At 47.6% G+C, this 19,509-nt stretch overlaps 3 protein-coding genes across 4 annotated transcripts in view; all 3 read right to left on the reverse strand.

The window, feature by feature from the left end:
• The window catches only part of LOC122384637 (zinc finger protein 84-like), a 33,955-nt gene extending 15,319 nt beyond the window's left edge, over window positions 1-18,636 (reverse strand). Inside the window, exons 1-2 of the mRNA XM_043372235.1 lie at window positions 18,528-18,636; window positions 16,843-16,968 (exon numbers count right to left, since the gene is read on the reverse strand). Of these exons, the coding sequence (XP_043228170.1) occupies window positions 16,843-16,968; window positions 18,528-18,636 (235 nt within the window). The remainder of the gene's footprint in view (window positions 1-16,842; window positions 16,969-18,527) is intronic.
• LOC122384612 (histone-lysine N-methyltransferase PRDM9-like) lies at window positions 279-12,947 on the reverse strand. 2 transcript variants are annotated; one of them, XM_043372194.1, is made up of 11 exons: window positions 12,651-12,947; window positions 11,468-11,688; window positions 10,663-10,811; window positions 10,479-10,552; window positions 10,185-10,268; window positions 9,820-9,896; window positions 9,391-9,484; window positions 9,104-9,210; window positions 6,504-6,646; window positions 5,334-5,467; window positions 279-1,563 (listed from the first exon to the last, which is right to left on the reverse strand). In XM_043372194.1, the coding sequence occupies exons 1-11, from the start codon at window positions 12,661-12,663 to the stop codon at window positions 761-763; spliced, it is 1,899 nt and encodes a 632-aa protein (XP_043228129.1). In that variant the 5' UTR covers window positions 12,664-12,947; the 3' UTR covers window positions 279-760. The 2 variants fall into 2 exon arrangements, with proteins under 2 accessions (XP_043228129.1, XP_043228130.1); XM_043372195.1 differs by lacking the exon at window positions 279-1,563 and adding an exon at window positions 2,092-2,243.
• Window positions 17,481-19,509, reverse strand: part of LOC122384614 (histone-lysine N-methyltransferase PRDM9-like) — a 60,666-nt gene continuing 58,637 nt past the window's right edge. The window contains exon 11 of the mRNA XM_043372201.1: window positions 17,481-19,223. Coding sequence (XP_043228136.1) covers window positions 19,204-19,223 — 20 coding nt within the window. The 3' untranslated portion in view covers window positions 17,481-19,203. The remainder of the gene's footprint in view (window positions 19,224-19,509) is intronic.

Below are 19,509 nucleotides of genomic sequence, written 5' to 3' on the forward strand. Positions count from 1 at the left end.
TGCGTAGCATCTCAGCTCATAATCTTGCAAGAAAGCTTCAAATTGTATATCCAGTCTTCATTTGCATGCTTTAAACTTTGTGTTAGCGATGGTCTGACACCAAAAAACGAGCCTGGTTCAAATTTATCACGAATTTTCTGTATGTACTGCATTTTACTCGAAGAGGGCAAAAACACTTTATCACCGCTCATTGCCAAAGAAGACTGAGGAAGATTTTGGAAATTACGTGAGTTGTATAGCGGAATGGCTGCTACCAGTTTACGCGGTCAAATGTGTAAAAATGCGCAACACTTCTTCAAAACTGCGATGGCCCATACCTCCAGGGGGCCCATACCTCCCGGGTCTCCCCTACTCGTACGTAACAGACGCCACGCTGGTATAGGATTGGGTTGCAAGATTTACATATCACAAGCTACTTTCGGTCTACCCCTTGTAGACAAAGACTGCGCAGATCATAGGAAATGATGCGAATGCGGTGTGAGTTGCGGCCACAAAAAGAGACGTTATTTCTTAACGTACCCAGCTATTCTTCGCAAATTATAGCGTTACGGCACTATGCCAAACAGCAACACTCCTTACCTCCTATGTGTAGGGGCCAGTTTTAACACAATTACTGATTCACCCTGTGTAAACACAAAGAGACCAGACGTGACACGGGCAGCCACCAAGCTGACTGACGACAATTACAGCTAAAACACAACAGCAGCCGGTCATGCACTTGTCGACACGTCTCAGCTTTCCATCCCGCCATTCAAACCATTTAACACACCGGTGATACGTGTGGGCCGTCCTTCGTGTGGGCCTGCATATGCGTCGTCAGGTTTGACTGTTGAACGAACCGTGCCGTGCAGACAGAGCACCGGTAAAGCCGCTCCCCAGTGTGGGTACGCATGTGTGTGTTGAGGTGTGACCGTCTAGTGAACCGTGCTGTGCAGATGGAGCAGCCGTACGGCCGCTCACCAGTGTGCATACGCATGTGTATGTTCAGATGTGACCTTCGAGTGAATCGTGCCATGCAGACGGAGCAGCCGTACGGCCGCTCCCCAGTGTGGGTAAGCATATGTGAGTTGAGGTGTGATCGTCGAGTGAACCGTGCCGTACAGATGGAGCAGCCGTATGGTCGCTCTCCCGTGTGGGTCCTAAAATGTGCGTTTAAACTCTGCTGTTCAGCAAACCGTGCCTGGCAAATGGAGCAGCCAAACAGCCGCTCCATCGTGGCCGTGTGGGTTTTCATGTGTCTGGTGAGAGCTGACCGATGAGCAAAGCGTGCCGCACAGACGGAGCAGTCGTACGGCCGCTCCCCGGTGTGGGTCCGCATATGTGTCGTGAGGTTTGACCGTTGAGTGAACCGTGCCGTGCAAATGGAGCAACCGAATGGCCGCTCTCCAGTGTGAGTCCTACGATGGCGTCTCATATCTCTGAAGTGGTCGGTCGAGTACTCGCACCACTCGCACTTAAATCTGCCGTTTCTGGCGATGTGACATCTTCTCACGTGTCTGTCCAGACGATGTTTTCCGAGACATCTGAAGTCGCAGTGGGGACACTGAAGTGCACCACCAATACCTGTGAAACACATTTACAGATTGAAAGGGTCGAAAATGCATGTGGTCAAGTACATTCGGGTGAAATGACTGCACTCAAAATTCAAAATACAAAGCCTGCTCTGGACCTATAAAAGAGACCTTGCAATTTCCTTTTGCCCAACCTTGCTCTTCTAGCTTTCTTAGCTGCTGGTTTGTCGGGTAGGGACAAAAAGTGTAACAAACATACCGAAGATAGCAGAAACTCATACCAGGGCGAAGCTCAAACGCAAGTTTGTGTGCGTTCATGCAAAATTACTCGTGTTCAATTACGTTAAACATTTTCGTGGAACAGCAAGAAACCATTTTTAGCGCGTGTTGCGTGTTTGAGAAGTTAGCCTTTCCCATATTGAAGCTATCCTAGGTTTGATCAGGTCAACGCTGTTGTGTATTTTGTGTTTATGTATGTTGTTGCTGTACTGAGGTGAACAATGTAAAAATATCCGGATAAATGTATTTCACTGGATTTGAAAAAAGAAAAATGCTCATTTTGGACAAATATGTTGTCACCCTTCACAAGTACGCATGCGCTATGGCACTCTAGCCACTATGTAGATTTTCCAGTTCCATGGGCTTGATGCAAACCGACGCTGTCTCGACCTGTGCCGCCGTTGGGTCGTGACGGCGGTGGTGAGTGGTGACGGTTGTCTTCTCATTCACCTCCTGGTGGACATAGTTCACAAGGTTTCAGTCCGACTGGGATCAGTCAGACCTAGTCTCAGGTCAAATTCCTCTGGTCCAGAAGGATCGGAGGTTCACCCGACATCGCCCCTGGACCTTCTTGGCACTGTGAGGTGGCATAAAATTTATCCGTGAAGACCACCTGGCTTGGACCAGGCATCAGGGCGCCTTAACAGACAGAGCCCTCTTCTGCAGTGCGGCCGGGCGCCTCCGAAAATCCGTACCGCAGGACGTTACTCCATAATAACTAATAAGTCGCCGTTATTGGTGCTTTTCCCCGACTTCAAAGGCAGCTGAGACATCCAAAAGTAGATGTACAAGCTCTAGACTTGAATCTTCATCGGATATTTGACGCTAGTATCGGCCGGAACGTTGGACCTGCTGGCCCACAAACGGCCATTTGGACGGTTCAGAGAATGATATAGATCAGACGGCGAGACATCCGACCAGACCACCCTCCCCAGTCTTCCTCCGACCAGCGCAGCTGCCCTGGCGTGAGCGTCAGCCGGTGGACCGGTTGCTTTTCCCGTCGGTATTTTTAGTTTGAGTGGGATCATCACCAGATTATTGTGCAGGTACTAATACCATCGCATGGAATGCCTGATGTCCCGACTCGGTAAGCAATTAGCATCAGAATTTCAGGTGTATGACCTCGAGTGTGATGTGTGCGTTAAAGTTTTTATCCCGCTTTAACCTCGTATTCTTCTTTTCTTTCTCATCAATTGACAAGAACATGTAATAGCCATTACATCAGGGGTCGGCAAATGGTGGGGCATGCCCCCTTTGGGGGTAATGGCGCCCTTCGGCGGGGGTAATGAGGGCCTCTGAGAAAACCTCATCTTTTTTTTAGAATTAATGGCTCCCTTGATGGGACAGACATCGCAACTGTTGTGCCCAAGGATTCAAAGATTAGTCGAGGGCAAACGCACAAAGCATGAACTGATTAGCTGGCGCATGCCAATTTTCATGTACATAGCTGCTCACCATTCCGTACAGTCGCCCAAAAGTAACTGTCATGTATTAACCGGCGCTCTCCTATTGGCGTTTTCACAGTCACTAACGCAAGGAAGAGGAGTTGTCCATTGCACCCTGACCCGAGCATCTCGGCCTCTGAGCTGGAGCTTTGCAGAAAAATTGAGCGTGCTGCCCGTGAAGATAGGCAGCCGCTGCTACCCAATTTAAAGGTCCTTGGTCATTTGGTGACCTTCCAGAGGTCAATGACAGGTCCCGAGTAAATCGGCTCTTGCTGTAACTTCTTGAAGTGAGATTATGTGGCCTGCCATGATCTCAAGAAGATCTTACAAATCAACGGTTATTCGGGTTAAGGTCATGCCATATTCAGGACAGATAAAAATGATCGGCTCGAGGGTACAGTTTTTCGTGATCCGACCCTTTTAACGTGATCTATTCCCGAAAAATACCCGCTACCCCTATGCGTATGGGGGTTAACCCGCGCCCCGATGGGGCTCCTGGGTATCCACGCCCTGCTGGAGGTGGAGGTTGAACACCCCCTACTAACTTGGCTCCTGGGCCACTAGCGAAACGCCGTAGTCGGGTATAAGAAATGATGAAGGAAAACTATGGTCACTTTTTAGGTCAAGCCAAAGGTCATCTCACCAGAGGTCATCGAACGTAAAATTCGCCAATTTCCAGGTCAACCTTTGACAATTTTCGACAAACTGGCCTATAGCTCAAGAAAGGATAGAGCTACAGCGCTGTGGAAAAACGCATTCGATAGCTCTCTTAACGTTCTTTCTGATGACGCCCTCAGATTTAACCTAAGAATAACGATTTAGCCTGCAGGAGACAAAAACTGCTAGAATGTACGTAGTTTGCTGATAAAATGTACATTGTTTGCTGATAGTTTTTCTTCAATAGCGTTACACTCAGAACTTGCAAGAGCTCACTTTTATCAGCATCGTGCTCCTCCCGTCGAGAAGCATCGAAGGTCTTGTTGCACATCAGGTGATCCGTGTCGTCAAGGCATTTACATCTAAGGCATTTTCATCGCTCTGGCATGCCTTTATCAAAAGTTATTAGCGAAAACTATTAGATACCGTTCACGACCTGAAAAGACCTCAGGGACATACAGCGGGGTCACGGGTGCAGTTTTCCGGTTCATGAGTGGTCATGTTTACTTGTGATTCAGTGCTTCACAGTGTTAGGAATGACACTCGTCCAAAAGAGGCGTCTTTCAATTTCTACCATTGACTTTGCGACCTCTCCCATTGATAACGAGAGAGGGCGTGAAAGTGAGCTGACCTTTCATGGTCACCGACATTAAATCTCTGAGATACAAATTTTGTACATGCTGTTGCCTTTATCAATTCCTGAAAGTTTGAAAGAGATCTGTCACTCTGTGTAGTTACAACAGGCGTTACAGTCTTTACTGAGGTGAGGTCACTTGACTTGACATGATTTGGTGACCTGACTTTGAGCGACTTTGGTCTGAAATTTTCACAACATGTGCAGAAAAAGATGTATGACAAAATGTGACAAAATGGTGGCGCTCAACGTTTTTGAGATATTTGCGAGAAACCGCAGGGGGGGGGGGGCTGTGGTTTCTCGCAGATATGGTACCCAAAGAGTCGCGGAAAAGTATGAAATTTCAGTAACCTTGGTTATATCACCAATGGGGTCTGGCAGGTGGGGGTAATGGCGCTGCCTGGCGCCAAAAAAGGGGGCACGACCCCGGAGGACTTGCCGACCACTGCATTACATAATGGATATGTTCGAGATGTGAAATAAATAAATAAATAAATAAATAAATAAACAAATCTTACATGTATGTTGAAAATGGCACTGAACGTTTCCATAAAATGATGTTCTTCATCGGGAACAATTGATCAAAACTCGACGCAGTCCATCTCACCCCCTACAAACGCAAAGGTTAAATCTGAAGCTTAAATGTACGTTCAACGAACCAAACCATGTAATCTGGTACTTTCATTTAACCTTCAAATGAACGAAAAGAACAAGAAAACAGTCTACTATCGTTCGAAAGGTTGGCGAAATTATCAGGGTCCCTTCGATGGACACCATAGCCCTCGGAACCGAAAACAATGTACTGACCTAAGGATGACGGTCCGGCCGGAGAGGAAGTCGCAGCCTCCCCAGACGTCTCCGAGTGGACGGTCAGCTCCCGGGCCGAGTCGTCTCCGTAGTACACCAGAAGCTCTGAGCCCCTCGGAACGGGCTTTGACGTCCTGCATAGGTCGATAAATATATAATAATTGATAAATGCATGACAATTCACTTTGAATAGTTAAACCTTGCTTAAAGGGACTATCCCACCTTCAAAAAAGTACCGTTTAGGATTCGGAAATGTTACTCATGATATTTTGACGAAATCTGCAAGTTTTTACGCGTTTTCATCGTATACTTTTTGAGATATTGCGACTTTCATATTTCATCATGACGTCATTTATATCGAATCTGTGACGTAATGAAGGATTTACTTCAGGTTAATGTGAGGGGAAATTTGGCAGCAAATATATTTGCTCTCAAATATGACGCGGCTCATACAATAACAAGAGTGTCTCTGATTGGCTTATTCGTAAATCAAGTGATACTTCACTTGAATGTGTGACAGGCGTTCAAAAGGCAAATGAGTAATGACGTCATCAAATGGCCGTTAATAGTTAAGAGATAGGGCCTTAGCTAAGGCCCACTTTTCAAATGAAGGGAACGAATTTCTTTAACACCACGAAACTGAGGATATTGCGACCAGGATATTTAGTGGTTTCTGCACCTGGCCGCCAACGTGGCTATCTCAACTCAGAACTAATGCTCAGAAGGTGGGACAGTCCCTTTAATGCAGGGAACTTTATTCAATTGATTGTTTTGAATGACCCTCTTACAAAATTAAACCTTTTACATTGATGTATTTTGTTTTAAAACAAAATGTATTATTAAAACAAATTAAAACAAATTGTAAATTGAAACAAATTAGATGAAATTTCGACTTAGGTATATTGTTAAAATATTGAAATGTCTAGATTTGTATATTTTGCACTGATGTTCATGGCCCATGGCCGAAAATTCATCTTAAGCAAGAATGCATCAATGTAAAAGTTTAATTTAGGAAAGAGGTCATGCAAAACAATCATGTTTTCAGTCCTTGCAGAACTACATAGTCATTAAGAGGTAAAAAGCACCTATAATACCACAAGGCAGACCGCGTACAAAATTTGAAACGCAGTTGGGTAGGACAAATCCGTGGAATGTAAAACTACAACACACCTGAAGTATATCTGCCCCCGGTACTGGAAGGCCACTAGGTTTTGTTCTTCCTCCGAGCGGGCACAGTTGACCCTTCTGAGCCAGTTGCTGAAGCTCGGGTCCTCGGCATTCACCGAGTGATGCACAAGGTGACCTTTCTTGATCTGAAGTAAGATAAAAAATATCAAGTCAATCCTAGGAACGAAACAAAAATATAACATATGCTTTGGGAACATTGTCAACTTTCTACCACTCTAACATTGGTCTGAAATGTTCTTAACCTTCGCCCCAGTGGGGGGGGGGGCATATGTTACCACCCTGTCGCGTTTTTTGCGTGTAAATAAAAAACCGCGGCGCGTAGCGCCGCGCCGCTTGGGGTAGCTTTTGTACATCAATTTTGGACAATGTGTGAAATTTTTGACCCCAGGTCATGTCAGGTCAGGTCACCAGGTCAAGTTAACTGACCAAGCCTAAAAAAGTTTGCAATCATGTCCAGCCTGCAGTGTTTGTCAGAAAGGTTTTAAACTTGGTGGATTGCATGCTGTTATGGGCGCCTACAATTTGTACCGGGCTTCTCAAAAAAGTTAGACGGATTTCTTTTTCGGATAGCGGACCCCTAACAACATTTAAGCAAAATCAATGCACGTTGAAAAACGGAGAATTGTTCGTAGATTTATATGACACCATGGTTTGAGCTTAAAAAATGAAGCCGTGGTCTTAGGAAGTAAAAGCAAAACTCGTGAAATTATGCTTTCCAAGACTAAGTCGGTCGGTTCGACACCACGGAAGATCCTCAAACACTTTAGGGCAAAGAGAGCAACATCTTGATTACAAAATTTTCAACATTGTTGACAACTTTCTGGCTCGAGGAAGTGCTAACAACAGGTTCACGCAATTCAAGGAACACAGCGGCGGCCATAAACCCAATCAAAGGCTCACGGCGCACACCACTCGTGTGAGAGATGCGCTACTCAGACTGTCAATGGTCAGCGATATCGGGTGGCTCTGGCGACGTTTTGGAGGGTTCTGCAATATCAGGATGAGCGGAGATCCGGAAACGCTTAAAATCCAATGGTTCCAGCAAGACGGTGCCACGCCAATACCGCTAAAGAAAACCGGAAGGGGCTGTGGGAGCGCTTCGGGCAGCGCGTGATCCCGAGGTTCGAGACACGCCCGTGGTCGGCGAATTCTCCGAACGTAACCCCACCGGACTTTTTCCTATAGGACCACCTCAAGTCCCAGGTGTACCGAAACCACCCAAAAAGTTCCGAAGATCATAAGGATGCAGTGAAGTCAGCGGTGTGCCGTCTGCAGCCTTCCGTGCGTCGTGCTGCAGCAGAGGTCGCGCTGCGCCGGGCTAAACTGTGCATCGAGCAAAAAGGGAATCATCTCGAACATGACCTCGGCGCGTCTCAGAAAGGCGACTGCCGAGGGTCGAGAAATCCCCTCAAACGAAATGTCTTTGATGAGGCTTTTAGGTGATACCCACTTATGTTTTGTTACATTGATACACCATTCAATACGTTAGTTATAAAATCTAACTTTTTTTTAGAAGCCCGGTATATCTCGGATTTTTCATATCCGTGACCTAAGGTCAGGTCAGTGGCGTGACCTTTCCATTACAAGTCAATGGAGAAAAATGAAAATGCCTCTAGATCCATGTGTACGCATAGGGACAGTACAAATATTTCAGAATCACAATAATTTGGACCACCCAAATTATTGTGACCAAGGCGTCATTTTTGCTGATAGCCTCTAGAAAGGTCATCCGAGGTCATTTGAGGCTACAAACATGTTTTTGCCAATAACTCGCGATTGGAAAGAGCTAGAACGCTGGGGACGGCCTCATTGTGTTTGTCTTGCTGAGACGCATCGACTGATATGCAACATGACCTTTTCCGGTCAGGTCATGACCTTGACCTGAGGTCAAATTTTCAAATTGACCTTTCAAGGTCAAATTATAGTTCATTCGACGCGTCTCGGCGAGAGGAACACGATTCTGGCAATAGAAATGTCGTGTTTTTTTGAAGTCGAAAGTTATTGTCGAAAAACACTTTTCGTAAAAACAACTATTTTTTGAGTTTTTGCCCTCTGGAGGCTAAGCCGTTGACCTGAGGCCAATGTTGATAGTAACCTTATCAAAAAAGAGTTCAAGAGCTATCGATTGCTTTTCCATGCGTTTTTCTAGCTACCATAGTTCCTGAGATAACGGCATGTTTTCTGAAACATATAATGACTATTGGCAAATTTTGACCTTTGATGACCTCTGGTGACCCCAATATTGCTCTGAGATGAAAAATGACCGAAATACTTTCAAACGTACGCATTGAGAGCTATCGACTGCTTTTTACCGCGTCTTTCTAGCCCTCTTAGTTTTTGAGTTAGAGGTGGGTGGTAACATATGCCCCCCCCCCCTCTCCCCACTAGGGCGAAGTTGGCTGAGACCGCCACTGGGGCGCGGGTTAATAGCATTACATCGTCTAAATAATTCCACAGTAATAGAAGGGAAAAGTGCCAATGTGAAATTAATGGGACCAAAGCTATATTATCATACACAACTTAAGCCAACAAAATACAATTCCAAATAAGGGCAAGAGATTCGACAGAGACGATAAACCGACCTGCCATCTGTACCCGGTGGTTCGGGCCTGACCCTGCTCGGTAGTCAAGATGCCCTCGTACGGACCAAGTCTTTGGCGCACCGAAAGATTCTTTTCCGCAAAAACTCCTGGAATCGAATAAAGAATGTCGTTAAATCGAACATATGCGCGTCTTCACTTGATCTCAATGGACACACAAGGCACTGATGATCCATGGGACATCAAATTGAGCCATACAAATACCATTACTAATTATTGCATCGCAGTGGTTGTTACGTACCACCGTTTGTTTTGCCTTGTCAACTTACCGGTGCCAGATGCTGGATTACTCGACCGACAAGAGCTGAGAGAAGGCGGCAGAGTCTTGAGGTCCCTTTCGGCATCTCCGATACCGGGTCGTGCCTGGAATATTCAGCGTAGGTAATGCACAATGTCGACCAAGAATGATATAATGCGCGAATTGGGCTGACCGTACGTCTGTTTGGTAATCAGACGGGGATGTCTTGTAAATGTAATTCATAAACCTGTTGTAGACCTTGTCGTACCCATGCCAGTAAGACTGCAGCACAAGCAATAACTACAAAGAAATTTCTACGTGCAACTGTTGCCATTTTCTGATTTTACACCTAACTGGTCACATTCAAAGTCGCAATGTGGAAGGCACGCAACGGTGTAATAAAAGACAAACTGAAGGAGCATGTGTGGAGGTTAGGATACGAAACCATCGCGTCCCTCACCTTGGCGTCGTGTATGACCTTCAGCGGTCCATGGACAGGACATTCCCCGTCCCAATCGCAGCAGCACACGTCACAGACTGTCGGAAAACAGGGCGAAATGTTATTTACGGATTGCCCGAGAATATAGTAAGGTTTCATCCCTTACATTTCTGCAAGACGGTAACAGTACATTTGTCTGTTTTTTTTTTTACTGCAATTCTACGAGTTTATTTTTTGCACGGTCTTCCATTGACAAACGTGAAAAAGCAGTTTCGAATTTCAACTTGAGAAGACAAGAAAGTAATGCAAACTATGAAAAGTAATACTGATACCTGTAACCTCATGACACCAAAAAAGCAGCTGACTAAAATGAAGAAAATACTCACATATGTAACCATCATGGAGACCATCCACGTCCCGGTAGTTTATGACAAGACGTTGACCTTTGAGGAGCACGCCTTCAGGAAAGACTGAAAAACAAAAACAATGACTGGTAATGCATGTTGGGTACCATTTACATCACGCGTGAAATCAATAGAATGAATGCAGTCCAACGGCAACCACTCATATGACTTTGTAGAAACCCGACCCAATAATTTAAGGATAAAACTGACATTTTTAACATGTAAGGCCAAACACATAGGTAATGAAAATAGAATAGTTATACAAAACCAACTTACCTTGTGTAGAGTCTTGACTGTCCAGCGAAAAACCCAGTAGCAGGTTTCTTTTAACATTCGAGTTGAAGCAGGCACTGAAGGGGAAAAAAGAAAAACGACAATTATGGGAATTCATCAAAGAGATATTGTCTATAATGCCTAATAACTACTCAAATTTCAACAACAGCACTGGATCAGCCCTTACCTGTCCCGGTCCACCTCAGTGAACCCGATAAAGTCCTCAGACGGTGACGGCGACCGACACAGGAACTCTTCCTCCTTCACCAGAGACTGCAGAGCGCGGTCCGACAAAGGATCCTCGTCCGGCACCGAGGGAGACGACGGCCGCTCAACCTAGACCGGACCCGAAAAAACAGCATTGTTAAAGGGACCCTCCCACCTTAACATTAGATTTGAGTTGAGATAGCCAAAATGGGGTCCCTGGCTCACAATTACCGGTTTCGGCACTCACAACATCGAGAAATGCCTTAAATCGGAAATATTAAATTTCAAAATTGCAGCATTTTGATTCAGAGGTGCTAATGCATTGGAATACCCCTCTGAAAGTGTGACGTCAGTGCAGATATCTAACGATTTTTAAATGTTTGACTAAAACGTTTTGTAGCACGCGGTGGTATATGCTGCTTTGCGCGCAACAAGTGCCGCACTTTCAGCTGCCAAACTATTGCTTCCAAATAAAGTCGCTAGGAACAGCAGAGATCCCAAAAAGTAAACAAAAGTAAAAGTCTAATATCTTGAAAACCGGTGAATGTTTTTCGGTGAAATTTGGTAGATATTCGTTTTCGCTCTTTCTGAGCCGAGCGACATCACTTTCATGCCAATTCATAAGCTTTTTTGAAGGTGGGAGGGTCCCTTTAAAGAAAACATGTAACCTTATGTAGGTACCACTGATTAGACTATTCGAACACATTTTACTTTTGCATTATGTATATCAACCTGACAGTAAAAGATGTCAAATATGGATGCACACTTTCAATTTGTACACTTACCCTTGGTGAAGTGACTTCAATCTTTATCTCCTCCTTCACAGCCGGCTCAAGGATGCCCTCGGAGCCACTGTCTATGGAAGTGGAGTCCCTCCGCCTCTGGGACCGCCTCACACACTCTGACAGACCCCATTCCTCGTTGCCGTCAGCAGAGCCCTCCCGAGACCACTTTGATTCTACCGGTGTCATTGACGCAGTCTGCATGGACGGCAGTGGCTCAGACACTGGTGGGATGAGGTTCAATGTCCTTCGTCAGTTCACGCCCATCGTGACAATACCGATTCACAATGAGTAGGTGGGAAACAAGAAGTGACAAAGTTATTAAGTTCTCATCACAAATAATTGAGTAATTTCCAATAGTGTCCAATATCCATGACACTGTCATCAGTTCCAATGATATGATTTCAACAAGAAGGTACCAATTATCAAAGAGCTAGGTACTCACATAGTTTTGAAAGCTACCTACTAGTTTTGAGCACACTAACATACTTAAGTTATTATTTCAACTGATAAAACATAGATCAATATGACCCTTTTTTCCTATAGAACATTTAAAACACACAATAGCAGCAGCACAATAGTAATTGAAGGGGACTGTTTGTTCAGAAGACAGCCACAACAGTGAGACTAACTCTGTTCCACTAAATTAGTTCCATTACATACTACAAACTTTCATTACACTTAAGTTTGTATTGCGGTATAAGTAACCCTGGCGTCCCAGGAAGATGCAAGATACCATTGTAGGTTGTAGGTTTTCTAGGTTTGAAGGGTGCGTTGTAGGTTTGTAGGTTGTAGGTAAGGTTAGGTCAGGTTCGGTTCGTTTTGGTCTATATATCTCTGTCGTCCCAATCCATAGGCGCGGGAGCCGGGGGGGCAGTGGGGGCAGCTTGCCCCCCCAACTCTGGGGCCGTGGGGGCGGTGCCCCCACAGCTTTGAGACGGAATACCACACTTTTTTTTGCAAATGTTTTCTTTTTTGTTGAAAAAGCCGAGGGATGAAAAACAAGTGGCCTAAAACCGGTGAGAAAACTAGATTTGGGGGTACCCTAGGTTGATCTCTATTATGGTGTGCCCCCCCCCCCCCCAGTCGGAAAGTAGTTCCCGCGCCCCTGTCCCAATCTGGCATCTTGCTGGGACGCCAGGCTTACTAATACCTGTAATGCTTGTCTGCAGATATAACAACTCACCAAGCTGATCCATCTTGAGAAATCAAGACCACTCCAAGTCCAATCCCTTTTCAGCATCGGTTCCCAGTCTATTCTGTCTATCTCAATCTCTTGCCCAAGGCCCCTCTTGCCACAGTTGAACAGTAAAAAGCTGCAAAGGCCTCTAATAAATATTACAAGCCAATGAAACACACAAGAAAAGAATAATATCCCAATTAACCCACAATCAATGAAATGACAATCGAACGAAACGCCACACCAACGCCACACCATTAATGAGTTCAGTGCCCCCTGCCCCACACACTGCTCGGGGTTACATGAGCAGAGTTAATACGCATTACAAACGGACTACAATGGTGAGCGAATAGGAAAATCCGTTCCTGATACGCATTTACTTGCTCATGTAACCCCGGTAACTGACACGCGGTAATGCAGCAAAATTGCGTCATAAATGTCGATTTTCATATGACAAGGCTGCGTTCGGACATGGTAGAAATAAAGACGTTCGGAGTTCGGACACTACTCATTCGTTCGGAGTTCGGAATCGACTCATTGTGAGCTATCACAACCTTCTTAAACGACTTATCGGGTTATCTAAATTTGAGAGTACGAGTATGACATGTGCATATTTTAGAGTGCTGAATTGTGAAAGCGTGTTCAGGAAACTTATTTATAAGTTTCTGAGAAGACTTGAAGAGAGCCCCAATAGCACCAGTATAACGCCTTTTGGGGCGACTAACGGAGCGAGCGAGAGGGTGGGCCTTGCACGTGCGAAATTGCGAGGGGGTACCTCCAACTGACTTGTGCACGGCACCCTACTAACTGGTCTCTAGCGATGTGCCAAATTTGGGCACAATCGGCCCAGCCGTTCTCGAGATCTGGAAGCGGCACCCTGCACGTGCGCACGTGCAAAATCGGTCCCAACTGACTTGTGCACGGCACCCTACTAACCGGTCCCTAACCGTGTACCAAATTTGAGCGCAATCGGTCCAGCCGTTCCCGAGATCTGGAAACGACCCCTGCACGTGCGCACGTGCAGCAGCACCCCAACTCTGGCACATGTATATGCAGTGCCTAGTGGGTGCCTACCTACATGCGAACTTTCAGCGCAATCGGCCAAGTAGTTACCGAGATATTGCAACAATTACAAAACTGACACCTCTTCGTTTTGCACGTGGCACGTGCATAAGGGGTCACCCACATGCATCGGGAATAGTCCAATACTTGGTAGAAGGAATGAAGCTACCCTACAAAAATTACCGCGTGTAAATCGGTCAAGTGGTTGCTGAGATATAAGCCTCGCAAAAGCGTGACCACGGCCGGCCGGCCGGCCGGCCGCTCATACTCAGAAATTTCCGTTAATCTAAGGAAAGACTACGCTCGCTTCGCTCGCTCCGTAATCATTGAAGCAATCAATTCAGGGGATCTCCGTTTCAGATCAAAACTGAGACGTTTTTGTCTCAATAAGCTCTATTGTCATGCTGTGCTACATTGAATGTGCATCGACGGGGAGTGTGCCTTAATCGATGTTTGTTGTTGTTCATCCATCATCCATCTGGTACATCCATCATCAACTCATAGCAATGGACTGTTAGTCTGAAATACAAACCTATCTATCTATCTATCTATCTATCTACTACTGCTGTCAATTTAGCAGCAGTTTGTTTTCAATCTGTAGATTGATATTCTGGGGTCAGCCGATTGGGCCCAAATTCGGCCGAGGGACCAAGTCTGATATGCTGAGCACGAATCCGGTCTCAGAAGTCTGGTATACTCAACAGATCTCCCAGATTCAGCCTGGATCGCTCCAGATGGATATTCTCCAGGTTCTCTCGATTTCGCCCAAAATTACCCCAGAGACGAAGTCTTACATGCTGAGCATCAGGGGTGCGGAGCCGGAGCCGGAGCTAGAGCCGGAGCCGCCGGGCCCAAGCCGGCATATTTTGCCCGGAGCCGGAGCCGTGAAACAACATAGCCCGGAGCCGAAGCCGGAGCCGGAGCCGTCAAAAAAGGGGGCGACTCCGGCTCTTTTTTAGAGGAAAAAAAAAATATTGACCTAGTTGGGTTTGACAGTGCAAGGCAGTAAAATATGTGGTTATCAAAATAGCTTTGTTGTGCAAATACAGAAGCAACGTGCACCTTGCGTGCACCAGTCCAATCGCCTTTTTTCTTCCACCCGTATTTAATTAATCACACAGGGGACGTACTGAGTAGGAACCGGAGCCGGAGCCGCCGGAGCCGGACCATTTTACTCGGAGCCGGAGCCGGAGCCGCCATGACATTTCACCTGGAGCCGGAGCCGGAGCCGATTTTTTTTTCCGGAGACCCCTCGTTTTTTTTTGTAAGATCTGTTGGCTGTTTTATAAGACCCCTCGGCGGCACATGGTCTGCCGTATAGACAAGACAAGAAGCATCGACTCCCCGATGTAAGCACAGACAGTTCACAAGTCGTACTCGTACGTAACAGACGCCACACTGGTATAGGATTGGGTTGCAAGATTTACATATCACGACAAGCTACTTTCCGTCTACCCCTTGTAGACAAAGACTGCGCAGATCATAGGAAATGCTGCGAATGCGGTGTGAGTTGCGGCCACAAAAAGAGACGTTATTTCTTAACGTACCGAGCTATTCTTCGCAAATTAAAGCGTTACGGCACTATGCCAAACAGCAACACTCCTTACCTCCTATGTGTAGGGGTCAGTTTTAACACAATTACTGATTCACCCTGTGTAAACACAAAGAGACCAGACGTGACACGGGCAGCCACCAAGCTGACTGACGACAGTTACAGCTAAAACACAACAGCAGCCGGTCATGCACTTGTCGACACGTCTCAGCTTTCCATCCCGCCATTCAAACCATTTAACACACCGGTCATACGTGTAGGCCGTCCTTCGTGTGCGCCTGCATATGCGTCGTCAGGTTTGACCGTTGAACGAAACGTGCCGTGCAGACAGAGCACCGGTAAAGCCGCTCACCAGTGTGGGTACGCATGTGTAAGTTGAGGCGTGACCGTCTAGTGAACCGTGCTGTGCAGATAGAGCAGCCGTACGGCCGCTCCCCAGTGTGCATACGCATGTGTATGTTCAGATGTGACCTTACAGTGAATCGTGCCATGCAGACGGAGCAGACGTACGGCCGCTCCCCAGTGTGGGTCCTCATGTGTGTAGTGAGGTGTGACCGTTTAGCGAGCCGTGCTGTGCAGATAGAGCAGCCGTACGGCCGCTCCCCAGTGTGGGTCCTCATGTGTGTAGTGAGGTTTGCCCGTTCAGCGAATCGGGCATGGCAGTGTGAGCAGCCGTACGGCCGCTCCCCGTGTGGGTTTGCATGTGTCTGGTGAGATCTGACCGTTTCGCGAATCGTGCCGTGCAGACGGAGCAGCCGTACGGCCGCTCCCCAGTGTGGGTCCTCATGTGTGTAGTGAGGTTTACCCGTTCAGCGAATCGGGCATGGCAGTGTGAGCAGCCGTACGGCCGCTCCCCCGTATGAGTCCGTATGTGTCTGGTGAGGTTTGTCCGTTTAGCGAATCGTGCCGTGCAGACGGAGCAGCCGTACGGCCGCTCTCCCGTGTGGGTTTGCATGTGTCTGGTGAGATCTGACCGGTTAGCGAATCGTGCCGTGCAGACGGAGCAGCCGTACGGCCGCTCCCCAGTGTGGGTCCTCATGTGTGTAGTGAGGTTTACCCGTTCAGCGAATCGGGCATGGCAGTGGGAACAACCGTGCGGCCGCTCCCCCGTATGAGTCCGTATGTGTCTGGTGAGGCTTGTCCGTTTAGAGAATCGTGCCGTGCAGACGGAGCAGCCGTACGGCCGCTCCCCAGTGTGGGTCCTCATGTGTGTAGTGAGGTTTGTCCGTTCAGCGAATCGGGCATGGCAGTGGGAACAACCGTGCGGCCGCTCCCCCGTATGAGTCCGTATGTGTCTGAAGAGGCTTGTCCGTTCAGCGAACCGTGCCGTGCAGATGGAGCAGCCATATGGCAGCTCCCCAGTGTGGGTTTGCATGTGTTTGGTGAGGCTTGATCGAAGAGCGAACCGTGCCGTGCAGATGGAACAGCCGTACGGCTGCTCTCCAGTGTGGGTCCGCATGTAAGTGCTGAGGTTTGACCGTTCAGTAAACCGCGCTGTGCAGGTCGAGCAGCCGTGCGGACGCTCCCCCGTGTGGGTCCTACGGTGGTATTTTATATGGGAGGAGTGGTCGGTCGAGTACTGACACCACTCGCACTTGTGCCTGCCGTTCCTGCCGATGTGACCGTGACATCTCTTCACGTGTCTATCCAGACGTTGCTGTTCCAGACATCTGAAGTCGCAGTGGGGACATTGGACCAAGCCACTGATGCCTGGAGAATACACAGACAGGAAGAACGGCCATTAGAAAAGAGCAATGACAAAGCAAGTCTCGCGCACACACAAGAACGATCATGACACCTAGAGATGATCCACGCAGCTGGTCGCGTTTCTAGGTGACCTTGGTGAGCGCGGTAGGTGGTCATGTGGACGTGACAAGCGATCAGAGCCCATGAGTTGATCCGTTCATCGCTCGAAATACAACCGTCAGAAACGGAACACTGAGCTCGTGGGGGAATTGTTCTATTGCCGTTTGTTAACTCGCGAACGAACAGGGGTCGAAGTCAACTTATCCACTGAGTATATTTATCAGTGACGTTAAAGAAAATAAACTGAAGTGTGGCAGACATCACCCATCCTCAGGAATATTGAGTCTAAAATGGGAATGTCCACCAAAAGGTACCTTCTTATTTCCATTTACATAAACAGGGGAAATAGAAATGCCTATAGGTACAGCGAGCGATGACCTGTGCGAAACCTGATGTAAAAGTTCAAAATAGATTAAAATGATGAGAGTCATTTATTCGCAGATGGCAAAATTGATGATTGTACAAAATAGATCAACACCAAAATACTAAAGCACACATAGTAGCTATAGTTGAACAAAACTGGGTTCTCAGTACATTCTTCTCGAACAATCATTTTTATAAGACCCCTCGGCGGCACATGGTCTGCCGTATAGACAAGACAAGAAGCATCGACTCCCCGATGTAGGAGCACATACGGTTCGCAAGTCGTACTCGTACGTAACAGACGCCACACTGGTATAGGATTGGGTTGCAAGATTTAGATATCACGACAAGCTACTTTCGGTCTACCCCTTGTAGACAAAGACTGCGCAGATCATAGGAAATGCTGCGAATGCGGTGTGAGTTGCGGCCACAAAAAGAGACGTTATTTCTTAACGTACCGAGCTATTCTTCGCAAATTATAGCGTTACGGCACTATGCCAAACAGCAACACTCCTTACCTCCTATGTGTAGGGGCCAGTTTTAACACAATTACTGATTCACCCTGTGTAAACACAAAGAGACCAGACGTGACACGGGCAGCCACCAAGCTGACTAACGACAATTACAGCTAAAACACAACAGCAGCCGGTCATGCTCATGCACTTGTCGACACGTTTCAGCTTTCCATCCCGCCATTCAAACCATTTAACACACCGGTCATCCCGCCATTCAAACCATTTAACACACCGGTCATAGTTACGTGTGGGCCGTCCTTCGTGTGGGTCTGCATATGCGTAGTCAGGTTTGACTATTGAACGAAACGTGCCGTGCAGACAGAGCACCGGAAAAGCCGCTCCCTAGTGTGGGTACGCAGGTGTGTGGTGAGATCTGATATGCGACTAAACCGTGCCGGGCAGATAGAGCAGCCGTGCTGCCGCTCCCCAGTGTGGGTTTGCATGTGTCTGGTGAGATCTGACCGTTTAGCGAATCGTGCCGTGCAGACGGAGCAGCCGTACGGCCGCTCCCCAGTGTGGGTCCTCATGTGTGTAGTGAGGTTTGCCCGTTCAGCGAATCGGGCATGGCAGTGTGAGCAGCCGTACGGCCGCTCCCCGTATGAGTCCGTATGTGTCTGGTGAGGCTTGTCCGTTCAGAGAATCGTGCCGTGCAGACGGAGTAGCCGTACGGCCGCTCTCCCGTGTGGGTCCTCATGTGTGTAGTGAGGTTTGACCGTTCAGCGAATCGGGCATGGCAGTGTGAACAACCGTACGGCCACTCTCCCGTATGAGTCCGTATGTGTCTGGTGAGGCTTGTCCGTTCAGCGAACCGTGCCGTGCAGATGGAGCAGCCATATGGCAGCTCCCCAGTGTGGGTTTGCATGTGTTTGGTGAGGCTTGATCGAAGAGCGAACCGTGCCGTGCAGATAGAACAGCCGTATGGCCGCTCCCCAGTGTGGGTCCGCATGTAAGTGCTGAGGTTTGACTGTTCAGTAAACCGCGCTGTGCAGATATCACAGCGGTGCGGCCGCTCTCCAGTGTGGGTAAGCATGTGTCTCGTGAGCGTTGACCGTCGAGTGAACCGTGCCGTGCAGACGGAGCAGCGATGTGGCCGCTCCCCCGTGTGGGTCCTACGGTGGTATTTTATATGGGAGGAGTGGTCGGTCGAGTACTGACACCATTTGCACTTGAATCTGCCGTTCCTGCCGATGTGACCGTGACATCTCTTCACGTGTCTATCCAGACGTTGCTGTTCCAGACATCTGAAGTCGCAGTGGGGACATTAGACCGAGCCACTGATGCCTGGAGAATACACAGACAGGAAGAACGGCCATTAGAAAAGAGCAATGACAAAGCAAGTTTCGCGCACACACAAGAACGATCATGACACCTAGAGATGATCCACGCAGCTGGTCGCGTTTCTAGGTGACCTTGGTGAGCGCGGTAGGTGGTAATGTGGACGTGACAAGCGATCAGAGCCCATGAGTTGATCCGTTCATCGCTCGAAATACAGCCGTCAGCAACGGAACACTGAGCTCGTGGGGAATTGTTCTATTGCCGTTTGTTAACTCGCGAACGAACAGGGGTC

The sequence above is a fragment of the Amphibalanus amphitrite genome, unplaced genomic scaffold, assembly GCF_019059575.1.
Source record: "Amphibalanus amphitrite isolate SeventyFive unplaced genomic scaffold, NRLGWU_Aamphi_draft 000194F_arrow, whole genome shotgun sequence".
Taxonomy (NCBI): Eukaryota; Metazoa; Arthropoda; class Thecostraca; order Balanomorpha; family Balanidae; genus Amphibalanus; species Amphibalanus amphitrite.

Coding starts and splice junctions, on each gene's coding strand:
- LOC122384612 (XM_043372194.1), bottom strand. Junction 9,211..9,390: donor TAATCCAGCATCTGGCACCG/GTAAGTTGACAA, acceptor ATTCGATTCCAG/GAGTTTTTGCGGAAAAGAAT. Junction 5,468..6,503: donor CGGGGGCAGATATACTTCAG/GTGTGTTGTAGT, acceptor CGACCTATGCAG/GACGTCAAAGCCCGTTCCGA.